A 13234-nucleotide genomic window follows, 5' to 3' on the forward strand; every position below is an offset into this window, starting at 1 on the left:
AGGAGAGTGTGGTGTATTACTAGGGAGGAGAGTGTGGTGTATTACTAGGGAGGAGAGTGTGGTGTATTACTAGGGAGGAGAGTGTGGTGTATTACTAGGGAGGAGAGTGTGGTGTATTACTAGGGAGGAGAGAGTGGCGTATTACTAGTGAGGAGAGAGTGGTGTATTACTAGGGAGGAGAGTGTGGTGTATTACTAGGGAGGAGAGAGTGGCGTATTACTAGTGAGGAGAGAGTGGTGTATTACTAGGGAGGAGAGTGTGGTGTATTACTAGGGAGGAGAGTGTGGTGTATTACTAGGGAGGAGAGTGTGGTGTATTACTAGTGAGGAGAGTGTGGTGTATTACTAGTGAGGAGAGTGTGGTGTATTACTAGGGAGGAGAGTGGTGTATTACTAGGGAGGAGAGTGAGGTGTATTACTAGTGTGTCACACGTAGGGGGCGCTGTGTGCACCTGGGAGGGCGCAGGGCTGGGGCTGCAGACAGAGGAGTCGCTGAAGGTCAGCGCTCCGCCCCATCCTTGGCTAGAGAGACCCGGGAAGTCTCTGACATCACTGGCCTGTCTCTGCTGCCATCCTGCAGGAGAGGAGACTGAGAGAAAGAGAGAGAGAGAGAGAGAGAGAGAGAGAGAGAGAAGGGGGGTGGGGGGTTAATTTACATTCCACACATACCAGAGAGCTAAGATGAGGGGTGTTGATTCATTGTCATTTCGGAGATACAGCTTCAGGCCCTCTGCTGACAGAATCAGAGTCAGAACCCAAAGTCCCAGAGTCAGAGTCAGAACCTAAATCTCCAGATCAGTGGATATGATGGCCGTTCGGTTATTGCAGTATGTGATCAATATGTGAAAGTGACTTCGCCAGATGTAGTGGTCATTTCCCACATAGTCATATACTTTGACCATAACAAACAGACCCTCGGATGACAGATAGATGTTTACTATCGGTCAGCAAAAACCTCCAGACGGATCCTCCTACTGCATCAGTGTATTTGAGCAGATCAGATCCCAGATCAGTCCGACTGGCGGGCTGTTTTCCGACCAGATGTCCGTGTCGGGGGGTGAGTAAGAACAATCATCCATTCCTCATCCCTTGCAGGTGCGTTGGGAATGCTGTACTCTGGAGCAGACCCACTTCACAGGTGGAAACTCCACACACCTCTCCCTACACACACACACACACACACACACACACACACACACACACACACCACCGAGGGCCTCACAGTAACTCACTGTGATTCATTTCAGCATGGCAGCCAGATCCATTTCACCGTGACAGCGGGCTTTTGAAGCACTACTGAAGAAGGGGCGGAGCAAGTGAGGCGTAACAAGTGTGTGTGTGAGAGAGAGAGAGAGAGAGAGAGAGAGAGAGAGAGAGAGAGGGAGAGAGAGAAAGAGAAAGAGAGAGAGAGAGGGAGAGAGAGAGAGAGGGAGGGAGAGAGAGAGAGAGAGAGAGAGAGAGGGAGGGAGAGAGAGAGAGAGAGAGAGAGAGGGAGGGAGAGCGAGAGAGGGCGAGAGGGAGGGAGAGAGAGAGAGAGAGAGAGAGGGAGGGAGAGAGAGAGAGAGAGAGAGAGAGAGGGAGGGAGAGAGAGAGAGAGAGAGAGAGAGAGAGAGAGAGAGAGAGAGAGAGAGAGAGAATAACGAGAGTAAAAAGAGTAAACAATCCAAATATGGGTTGTTGTCAGGACAGTCAAACTATTTCTAGTTATATGTCAGTTTGTGTGTGTGTGTGTGTGTGTGCGTGTGTTAGTGTGTTTGTTTGGAGAGTGAGAGAGTGTATGTCCGTGCATAAAAGAGAGAGGGAATTAATTGATACCAAATGAAGGTATCGATTCAATGACCAAAGCCCAACCTAAGAATCTGTGCCACTCTCAGAGACACCTTTTTATCATGATACGACTTCAATCACATGAAAAATAAATATACAGTATAAAGATAAGAACTGTGTTCGTTAGATATAAAGCAGCTACTGTACTGTATGGAACATAGGCTTGGTTTACCCAACCCTGTATTAACACATACAATAGAAACACAAGGGAACTCAAGGGAAGTCATTTTTCCATGCAATAAAGATGCTAGTGTACATTTAAATGTTTTGTTATTTACATTTTAGTAATTTAGCAGATGCTTTTAAGCGACTTTCAATAATTACATTTGTCTAGACTAAGTGAACTGACTCCTGTAAGAACAATATGAAGCTGTCTATAAGAACAATCAGCAGTCACAGTGCTAGATCATACACATGTGAATATAATGTTACTGTATACTGTACTACTACTGTATACATACTGTATAGATGATTTGAGGTTTAGGGACTGGGTAGACTAGGGACTAGGGACTAGGGACTGGGTAGACTAGGGACTAGGTAGACTAGGGACTAGGTAGACTAGGGACTGGATAGACTAGGGACTGGGTAGACTAGGGACTGGGTAGACTAGGGACTAGGGACTGGGTAGACTAGGGACTGGGTAGACTAGGGACTAGGGACTGGGTAGACTAGGGACTGGGTAGACTAGGGACTGGGTAGACTAGACCCTGGGTAGACTAGGGACTAGGTAGACTAGGGACTGGGTAGACTAGGGACTGGTAGGACTAGACCCTGGGTAGACTAGGGACTGGGTAGACTAGGGACTGGGTGGACTAGGGACTGGGTAGACTAGACCCTGGGTAGACTAGGGACTGGGTAGACTAGGGACTAGGTAGACTAGACCCTGGGTAGACTAGGGACTAGGTAGACTAGGGACTGGGTGGACTAGGGACTGGGTAGACTAGGGACTGGGTAGACTAGACCCTGGGTAGACTAGACCCTGGGTAGACTAGGGACTAGGTGGACTAGGGACTGGGTGGACTAGGGACTGGGTGGACTAGGGACTGGGTAGACTAGGGACTGGGTAGACTAGGGACTGGGTGGACTAGGGACTGGGTAGACTAGGGACTGGGTGGACTAGGGACTAGGGACTGGGTAGACTAGGGACTAGGGACTAGGGACTGGGTAGACTAGGGACTAGGGACTGGGTAGACTAGGGACTGGGTAGACTAGGGACTGGGTAGACTAGGGACTGGGTATACTAGGGACTAGGTAGACTAGGGACTGGGTAGACTAGACCCTGGGTAGACTAGGGACTGGGTAGACTAGGGACTGGGTAGACTAGGGACTAGGGACTAGGTAGACTAGGGACTGGGTAGACTAGGGACTGGGTAGACTAGGGACTGGGTGGACTAGGGACTAGGTAGACTAGGGACTGGGTAGACTAGGGACTAGGGACTAGGTAGACTAGGGACTGGGTAGACTAGGGACTGGGTAGACTAGGGACTGGGTGGACTAGGGACTGGGTGGACTAGGGACTAGGTAGACTAGGGACTGGGTAGACTAGGGACTAGGGACTGGGTAGACTAGGGACTAGGTGGACTAGACCCTGGGTAGACTAGGGACTGGGTAGACTAGGGACTGGGTAGACTAGACCCTGGGTAGACTAGGGACTAGGGACTGGGTAGACTAGACCCTGGGTAGACTAGGGACTGGGTAGACTAGGGACTAGGTAGACTAGGGACTGGGTGGACTAGGGACTGGGTAGACTAGGGACTGGGTAGACTAGGGACTGGGTAGACTAGGGACTGGGTGGACTAGGGACTGGGTAGACTAGGGACTGGGTAGACTAGGGACTGGGTAGACTAGGGACTGGGTAGACTAGGGACTGGGTGGACTAGGGACTGGGTAGACTAGGGACTGGGTGGACTAGGGACTGGGTAGACTAGGGACTGGGTAGACTAGGGACTGGGTAGACTAGGGACTAGGTACACTAGGGAATGGGTGGACTAGGGACTGGGTAGACTAGGGACTGGGTAGACTAGGGACTAGGGACTGGGTAGACTAGGGACTGGGTAGACTAGGGACTGGGTAGACTAGGGACTAGGGACTAGGTAGACTAGGGACTGGGTAGACTAGGGACTGGGTAGACTAGACCCTGGGTAGACTAGACCCTGGGTAGACTAGGGACTGGGTGGACTAGGGACTGGGTGGACTAGGGACTGGGTGGACTAGGGACTGGGTAGACTAGACCCTGGGTAGACTAGACCCTGGGTAGACTAGGGACTGGGTAGACTAGGGACTAGGTAGACTAGGGACTGGGTAGACTAGGGACTGGGTAGACTAGGGACTGGGTAGACTAGGGACTGGCAGGAGAGAGGGGATGGCCACGGGGTTAGGGATAGGGCTTTTTTTGTTGTTGTTGTTCTCAAACACCCAAACATACCAAATGTTTAATTAACATTGGGTAATAATGTAGCGTTTGTAGCTGAATCTGAACAGGTGTTCTTCCTCACGCCAGAGAGGTTTAGTTTTCACGACGTCCGTCAGAATCACCTGATCCCTGTAACGAGGAGGATCGTGCTTCACTGGAGAAAACATCTCCACACGCGAAGAAAAAAAACAAAACGCCAAGAATGAAAACGTATCTGGGAGGCATGGTGTGTGTTTGTCGCGCACTTCAGAGGCATTCCAGTTAGCTTACACAATCCTCCTTCAAGGTACACACACACTGTCAGAACGACCAAGTGGCGAAATATCACTGACGTCACTCGTCATGAGTGAGTTCATGAACACATGAATAGTAGTTCTATGGATGCAAACACGCACACACGCACACACGCACACACGCACACACACACGCACACACACACACACACACACACACACACACACACACACACACACACCACTTCCTGCACTCAAATTCCAAGGTTGGCGGGAGATTTACAGTACAGGGAAGACCTCTCTGTGACCTGGCAACCCGTAAAAACACAGGGTCGTCATGAGCCATAGGCTCAGCGTAAAGTGAGCCGGTTGGGCACAGGGCCACAGCCCCCCCCCCCCCCCCCACAGGGCCACAGCCCCCCCACAAGAGCCCTGGCCGGTGTCAGCGCCGCAGTGACCCTCGGCAGCATGATTGAAGACATGCCGGGGCGAACGACCGCTGTAATCACCCTGTGATCTGTGGCAGGCGCTCTGACAGAGAGGGAGAAGGGAGGGGGGGGGGGGCAAAGGAAGAGGGGAACAGCTGCTTCATAAGCGCGGGGGTGTCGGAGGCGGAGGCGGAAGACGTCCCTCAGGTGCCTCATCCAATCAGACGCAGACGCGGGGGACGCGCGGCGGGGCAGAGAGGCCGCGGCAGGTATGCGTCTCTTTTCTCTCCCGGGTGAGGGGGGGGTTCCAGGATGGATATCGGACGTCGTAAATCCACGGCGCCCCCGCGGCGAATGAGGACGACCGACGCCATGGAGGAGGGTCTCGCTGAGAGAGAGCAGCGAGTTCATGCTCGAGCTCGGCCTCGCTCGGCCCCCCGTGTGAGTCGCTAGCCGTGCGCGGCCGCTTTTTATACACCGCTTACATACCCACCCTCTCAGCAAACACCGCGTTACACACACACACACACACACACACACACACACACACACACGCGCAGATTAACAGGGAGTTTGACATGTGGCACCACCGTAGAGGGGGATGTATAAAGGGTCTCTGTGTTGGCCGAGGAGCGGTCAGTCAGTCAGCCACACCGCAGCGCGCCCGAGCCCGGCTTCTGAAGTCTCTCTACCTGCAGCTCGGAACATCTGCAGGCTGGCACCAGCTTTGATGTCCCTTCCCATCAGGCACCTGGGCCCCGGCGCTGCCAGACAGAGGCCTCGCTGTGCGCCTCTCCGGTGTTCCGTGGAGCTGTCGGGAGTTCTAGGGGAACTCCGTTTTGGAGGTGTACCGAACAGGTCTCGGGGAAAAGGTACTTTCCGACGCTCGAGCGCACCCGGTGTAACCCGTGTCAAGGGCTTGGGGCGGGATTCGAACCCGCGCTCTCCCGCTCGTGAGGCGGACGCGCAAACGGTTGCGCCGACGGGGACGTCCGACTGTTAGCGCTTCGTTTTGAGGAGGAGGTTTAACCAGCTGCCCGCTATCGCTACCCGGAACCCCACATGGACACTTTGAAACTTGGTTACACTGGTGGTGCTACACTCTGCCAGCGTGACATTTTCTGAAGGAGGCCCCTCCCGGTCTTACCTGATTGGTGGCCGTGACCCCCGTGACCCCCGTGGCCGACGCCGTTGGTGTAGCGGGAGGAGGAGCGGCCGTGGAGGTTGGAGCGGGTGGGGACGGGTACGAAGGTGGGGTCCAGGTCCAGGATCAGCTGGTTGAGCTGCTCGATGGAGTCGTCGATGTCCGTCGCCAGCGAGGCCAGCTCCTCCTCTCTGCACTGCTCCTCGGAGAGAGGCGGAGGAGTGTGTGCGGTCTTCCCGGGGTGTGTGGCGCGCGCGGCGAGCGTGTCGTTGCGCGCGCCGCCGTCCGTCTGGTCAGGTGACTCCTCCCCCGCCCCCCTCTGCACGGCCGCCCGGCTGCTGCTTCCTCTAGGGGGCGTCTCCGGACCGGGCGGGGGCGTCGTCCTCACGGGGCTGCCCCGCGCCCCCTGCGCCCTCTCGCGCCCCTCCGGGGACGGGTAGGTGTGAGGGTGGGCGTCGACTATCTGCTGTTGCTGCACCCAGGTGTGCGTGGAGTACCCGCTCTGGACCAATCCCTGGGCTCCGGGCAGGCCGTCAAATGAGAGAGAGCCAGCGCCAGCTGAGGCGCGTCTCTCCTGGGCGGGGCTAACCTCATCGTCGTCCAGGATGTCTGTCTCCCTCTCGCTGGAGGAGGCCTCCCCGTTCACAGCCCCGGCCTCATCCCCCACCATCTCCCCTCTCTCCCCTCCATTGGAGGTGAGTTCAGTCATGCCCTCCAGAGGAGGCGGAGCCGGCCTCCAGGGCTGGGTGCGCTCCCCCAGAACAGGCCCTCTAACGGGGCTCGCCGTAATCACAGCGCCCGTCCACTGGGAGGCGACGGAGAAGCCGGAGTCGCTGCTGGCTGACAGGAACGGGTCGCTGTAGGCGGAGCTGGCACCTTCCTCAGCACTCGTCTTCCTCACCCTGGCGTAGAGGCTGCCGTCGACGGGGCCCTGGGTATGAGCTGAGGAGGAGGGGGAGGTGGGGGAGGAGGAGGGGGAGGAGGAGGAGGGGGAGGAGGAGGGGGAGGAGGAGGAGGGGGAGGAGGAGGGGGAGGAGGAGGATGATGAGACCATAATGATTCTATTGTATTATTCTACTTCTATGGAGAAGACAAGGAGAAACAAAGCAAACACACATACAAACATATACAGTAACATTATTCAACCCTCGTCACACACACACACACACACACACACACACACACACACACACCTGACAGACGTCTGACCTCGCCCCAGACACACTCCATCTAGATAACACAGAGTTCCTTTGTGTGGGCCGTGGGCTGTGTGTGTATGTGTGTGTGTGTGTGTGTGTGTGTGTGTGTGTGTGTGTCACGGAAAGAGCGTGTCAGTCAGGGGACAGCTCTACCTGGGCACGAACAGGATAACGCTGGTTCAACATGTTCACACAATAATACCAGCAGAATTGCTACTGTACCCATGCAGGCCACACAAACACAGCCTAAAAATCACAATACAGCCACTGAAACCGACATACTGTACAAACACATATATACTGCAGACATATCACAACGTACGAACACACACACAGACACATATCACTGTTTAAAAATGGAAGATGAAAAAAGAGGAGAGAAAGTGAGTGATCAAATGATGTATTGTGAGGGTCAGACAGGCAAAGCTCAAACACACACACACACACACACACACACAAACAGTGACCTCAAAAGCTTAGCCTAATGTCAGAGTAAACCACCACACACAAGCGGAAGGGGCTGTTGGTTCAAGCTGCGTGTTTGTGTCTTAGTGACAGCTACCCATTGAACTCAAAGTCGACAAGGAGGTGAACAGATGTTACCTTGGAACAACATACTCTTAACAGACATGTCTAATAGCAAGCAATATTTAGCTTAGAGACCTCTCATTAGTAAAACCCATTCATAAATCAGTATCAACACACAAAGATCTACTACAGTGATACATACCAACGACTGGGAACTCTATAAACGCAGCCTCCCAAGTCCAGAGAGGTAATGAAACTCAAATACCAGACATGCATAGTAAAGCCTCCCAGCTGGTCCAACAGACCCCTCACCTCCACACGCCAACCCCTCCCTCTGACACACACACACACACCACATGCCCCCCCCCCCACACACTTTTCTCATATTACCTAACAATCAAAGATGTCGTTATGTAGTTACTTTCACCAACTCTTATGTCACACAAATCTTTACCAGCATCACCAATACACTAGTGACATCACAGCCACCAGTAGCGCTTACATCTTTCAGCAACATTCCCACAATGCACACCGACACAAACATAGCTGTACAACACCCACGCTAAGAAACCTGGAACCAGTTTGAAAAAGCACTCCTGACATCAGACGTCCCTCAAGGAGGGAGAGAAAAGAGAAACCAGATGACAAAGGACGAAGGAGAGACTATCGAGGACTGGGAGAGAAAGAACGCGAGATAGAGAGAGAGAGAGAGAGATGAAGAGAGAGATGAAGACAGCAGTTCAGACCAGGTCGGGTGTGGAGCTCCTCTCTTGTTGTCCTGCTCTCTCTCAGACAGCTGGAGGAAGACAAGCAAAGAACATTCTCTCCCCCCAGAGGTGCTAACAGCCCCCCTGCATGTCCCTCTGCACGCTCTCTCTCTCTCTCTCCCTTCCTCTTCCTTCCTGTCACTCGAACTCTCTCTCTCTTTCTCTCTGTCTATTTCTCTCTCTCTCTAGTGCAGTTTCCCAGTGCTATAATCCCCGCCTCCATTTAGTTTGGAAGGATTCTGTTTTGCTCCCTTCCTGCCTGCCCCCCCCCTCTCTCTCCTTTTCCCTCTCTCTCTCTCTCTCTCTCCCTCTCCCTCTCTCTTTCTCTCTCTCCTCCCGCTCCCTCGCTCCGTACCTCTCCACACAGGTAATGCCGTTGAGTCTCTTCATGTATTTTTCCTTGCCGAGAGGGGGGAGGAGAGAGAAAAATAGGATCATTCCACGGCCAGCATCCACACACACACACACACACACACACACACACGCGCACACACGCACACACACACGCGCACACACACACACACACACACACACACACACACACCAGGTGAAGTAGTTTTTACTTCATAAATGCACGCATACGCACAAACACACACACACTGCCACAGGACCTTGAGCTGCCCAAATATGGCACGGGGAATGTAAACATGGGGGCGTGTTCCCAAGAGAGTAGAGAGGGGGGGGGGGGGGCGGACGGATGGCAAACTGCAACCTGACCCTGCAGTGAACACACAGCCAAAGAGAGAGAGAGAAACAATGAGACAGATAGGGGGAGAATAACAGTGAGAAGAGGGGAAGGAGGGAGAGAACCTGAGAGAAGATCCAGAGCCAGGGAGGGGGGGTGGAGGGGGGGGGTAAAGGAGGCGGGGGGGGGAGTCGGGGTGGAGGGGGGGGGGGGGGTAAAGGAGGCGGGGGGGGGGGGGGGGGGCACAGGGGTTAAAACAGAACCATCTGTGGCTGAAAACAACATTCTTCTGAGTGGTTGCTCTCAATGGCTGGCACCTTCATTATGTTAGTGTGTGTGTATGTGTGTGTATATGTGTGTGTGTGTGTGTGTGTGTGTGTGTGTGTGTGCTCTCACATGGTTGTTAGCATAGTGCGTTGCCACATTTCTCTCCCAGTGCGTGGCCTGTCTAAATTATATGGCTGCCCTGTGCACATTTAGCCCTGGTATAAAACAGCTGGGGCTGGAACCTCAATCACCAGCTAGAGCAATTGTTTCAGCTGTCTGTGTGTGTACTGTATGTGTGTCTTTGTGTGATTGTGTGTGTGAGAGAGAGAGTTTTCAATCATTTTAACTGACAGAAAGCTCTTGAAAAAGAGAATACTTTAAATACTTTCCTCAGAACAGAGCATTGTTGTGTTGATGTTTCTGGCAAGTTCTCTCTGCCAGGGGAGGTTCTCTCCATGCCTGTTCTGTGGAACGTACGACCCCTGCCATACCAGATCTACTCATAATCCATCCACATTCTGATCTGCATTGGACGACGGGAGCCTGATCCCAGCCGTGACTGAGAGGTTGCAGGTGTGCCACTCGTGAGACGTCCGCAGGATGGTCGTAGAGTGGTTACGAGGAGGTCATGAAGCGAACCTACCGCAGGAGCGTCGGGCTTCCGGTCAGCAGGACGCGGATGTTTCCTCCTGCAGGTCTTTCCCTGTTCCCGCTGACCTAACGTTGACCCGTGAAAGCCTGTTCTAACAGTGGGGCCGGCAGGAGGTGTACTCTGGACACACAGAGACTAGAGAGGGGACGAGGGACCGCTCGGCCCGGATTACCTGGTCCCCGTGGGGAGACGTCGTGGTAGGAGTCCCGTCGGACCAGAGGGTCTAGGGTATCGTAGTCCACCAGCACAGAGCGTTCGTTCTGCCACAGATGGCTCCCTTCCGATGACAACGTCCGATAAACACATGTAAACAGAGGCAGAGATGGAGTCAGCCTCAGTCATGTGTTGGTTATACAACAGCCCTGCATTGTCAAGGAAAAAATCAGCTGATTCCTACAGTAGGTCATTTTGCTTTCAGGAGACGGTTATCCATTTTAAAAGACAAATACATTACATTAGTCATTTATCAGACGCTCTTATTCAAAGCGACTTACAATGAGTGCATTCAATGAAGGTACTACTTCTAGGAACTACTAGTAGCCAGAAATCAAAAGTGCATCTCCTTTCTAAATAAGCATTTAAAGTCGCACTGAAACGGACGTTTGAGATCATCTAACTTCTGTAGTTTGACGTATTTCCGATGCAAACAAGCTATGAGGGAGGGACATATGTTTAGAGGAATTTGATTGGAACGTTGACAAGTGGACGGGTTTTAAGAACTTTAGACAGATTCGATAGAAGGATAGCGTTGATTGACGGGTGGATGTTGTGAGATTATTGGCCTAAAATCTAAGGTACCTGTTGTCGTCATTGCACTTGACCTACCGTTTTCCAGGAAGTAAGAAATTATATACTTTGATATAAGTTTACAACAAAAGTAGAATTTTGTAAATTTTTTGGCATACATCGTTGAATAGGTGAACACTATGACTAATTATGTAAAACCAAAATGGGACAGAATGCTTTTTTCATTTCAGTGCGACTTTAAGAACATAACCAGCACTAAAGTAGCATAAGCAGCGCTCAGGTTAAGTGCAAAAACAATAAAATACAAATACAATCAGTGCTACTGTAAGAGGAAGGGGTCAGGGTAGAGGTGAGTTCTGAGCCTGCTGCAAAAGATGGGCAGCGACTCTGCTGTCCTGACGTCAGTGGGCAGTTCGTTCCACTACTGCGGGGCCAGGACAGAGAAGAGCCGTGACCGGGTCGATCGACCACGGGGGCCACGGCGTGACGGGGCCACCGGTCACTTCGAGGTTGCAGAAAGAATGAATAAATGTATTCAGCAATATGCACAATTGCTTACTGTATCGTTATTGTATCAATACATGGCTATCATTCTGGTCTATATTGTAACCGCCCCCCTCTGGTAAGCTTTTAATCTTTAGTTTGTTTAATTTGTGTGTCTTTTTGTGTGTCCATGAGTACGTGTGCGTTTGCTGGCAAGTTTAATCTTGATATCTTTGCTTTCCTGTATTCTCTATCAGACGTCTGCATTCCTGTGTGATATGTGTGTGTGATAAGATCCTTCATTGTTTCCTGTTGAGTGGAGAGGAGTGTGTGTTACGGAGGTGTGTACAGTGTGTCTCTCAGACCCCCAGCACCACCCTGGTGTACTGAGCCACTCCTCCACACTATGCTGTCTAGCGCCCCCCTATGGCCAGAGCAGAGAAGTACAGAGACTGTTCGGGAGCAGTGGTCTGACTGCGTGGGTCCCGTTTGTGACTGAGTCATGTGTGTCTACTCTGCTAGACTTGAGAGATGACACTAGGGCTGAGGGGGATATTAGTCAGCACAGCAGCACAACCAGCGGTGGTCCAGCTGTGTGCGTGTGTGTGTGTGTGTGTGTGTGTGTGTGTGTGTGTGTGTGTAGGCGGCGTACAGTGTGCAAAAGAACTTAGCGCAACAGTGACAATACCTGGCCTCTTCTCCGGACTCTCTGAGAACACCAGCTCCACCTTCGCATGGTCTGGAAATCTGGGGTCTGGACATGGTGGGAAAGTTGAAGACAGCACAGCTAAAAAGCTCCAGCAGGGGGCGCAACACTGTACTCAGCTACTGTAGGAGTGTCTCCTTACAGTCTGCATTCTCTAGTGTACTTCACACCTGCCCTCCACACCTAGTTAAGGTGCCAAGTTTAGTCTGTGACAATATTTACACGAGAGAGAGAGAGAGAGAGAGAGAGAGAGAAAGAGAGAGAGACAGAGAGAGACAGAGAGACACAGAGAGAGAGACAGAGAGAGCCTAGACACAATTAACACCAGCAGATTAGATTAGCCGACGAGTCATTTCTGCAGCGTCCCTAAAGCAGCGGAATATAAAAGGTAGGAGGTACTGCACCTCCACAGGCGCCGTCCAGGTCCTCCTTGGGGAGCACGAGGGTGTGGGCGTGGCCGTGGACAATGCCCGTGTGAAACTGGAGACGGAAGACGACCTGCCGGCTAGCTGTGGGAGTGTTTTTATCATAACAAACGACCTGCGTTGGAAAGAAACCCGCCGGTAACCATCCCAGAGCACTTCCTCGTTCACCTGGATCAGTGAATCAGTCACAGCGCTCTGTGTGCCGCCATGATATCAATCAGACGAAGACGTATTGTGATCCCAGTCACGCTGATGTCGGACACATGTCTGCTGTGTTGTGTCTGACTATAAAGTGTATATGACCTATTTCCACACAAACATCCAGGCAGCCACGTGTGTGTGTGTGTGTGTGTGTGTGTGTGTGTGTGTGTGTGTGTGTCAGGGTGCGAGTACGCACCATGATGTCCCCGTTGAGCAGTTGGGCTGGCTGCAGGACGAAATACACCCTGTCTGTCTGAGATCCCTGGACATGACTGAGACACAGACACAAACGTGCGCTCAACAACGCGATCACACATGAGACGCTAGCAGGAGAAGAATCATGGCAAGGTGCAGTATGGGATACTGCAGGTATATATTGTGGGATACTGTAGGTATATATTGTGGGATACTGTAGGTATATATTGTGGGATACTGCAGGTATATATTGTGGGATACTGTAGGTATATATTGTGGGATAGTGTAGGTATATATTGTGGGATACTGCAGGTATATATTGTGGGATACAGCAG

The 13234-nt window shown here is 52.3% G+C and overlaps 2 protein-coding genes across 3 annotated transcripts in view; both read right to left on the reverse strand.

The window, feature by feature from the left end:
• Nucleotides 1-8704, reverse strand: part of LOC311313631 (tensin-3-like) — a gene marked incomplete at its 3' end in the record, with an annotated part of 12751 nt that extends 4047 nt beyond the window's left edge. The window contains exons 1-3 of the mRNA XM_084443805.1: nucleotides 8518-8704; nucleotides 6048-6986; nucleotides 452-588 (exon numbers count right to left, since the gene is read on the reverse strand). Coding sequence (XP_084299931.1) covers nucleotides 452-588; nucleotides 6048-6753 — 843 coding nt within the window. The 5' untranslated portion in view covers nucleotides 6754-6986; nucleotides 8518-8704. The remainder of the gene's footprint in view (nucleotides 1-451; nucleotides 589-6047; nucleotides 6987-8517) is intronic.
• The window catches only part of LOC311314545 (tensin-3-like), a 49384-nt gene that overhangs the window by 20482 nt on the left and 15668 nt on the right, over nucleotides 1-13234 (reverse strand). For both annotated transcript variants that reach the window (XM_084444951.1, XM_084444952.1), the window contains 4 exons: nucleotides 12901-12976; nucleotides 12483-12618; nucleotides 12061-12126; nucleotides 10315-10419 (listed from right to left, as the gene is read on the reverse strand). In XM_084444951.1, coding sequence (XP_084301077.1) covers nucleotides 10315-10419; nucleotides 12061-12126; nucleotides 12483-12618; nucleotides 12901-12976 — 383 coding nt within the window. The remainder of the gene's footprint in view (nucleotides 1-10314; nucleotides 10420-12060; nucleotides 12127-12482; nucleotides 12619-12900; nucleotides 12977-13234) is intronic.

Source organism: Borostomias antarcticus (genome assembly GCF_949987555.1).
Source record: "Borostomias antarcticus genome assembly, chromosome: 10".
Taxonomy (NCBI): Eukaryota; Metazoa; Chordata; class Actinopteri; order Stomiiformes; family Stomiidae; genus Borostomias; species Borostomias antarcticus.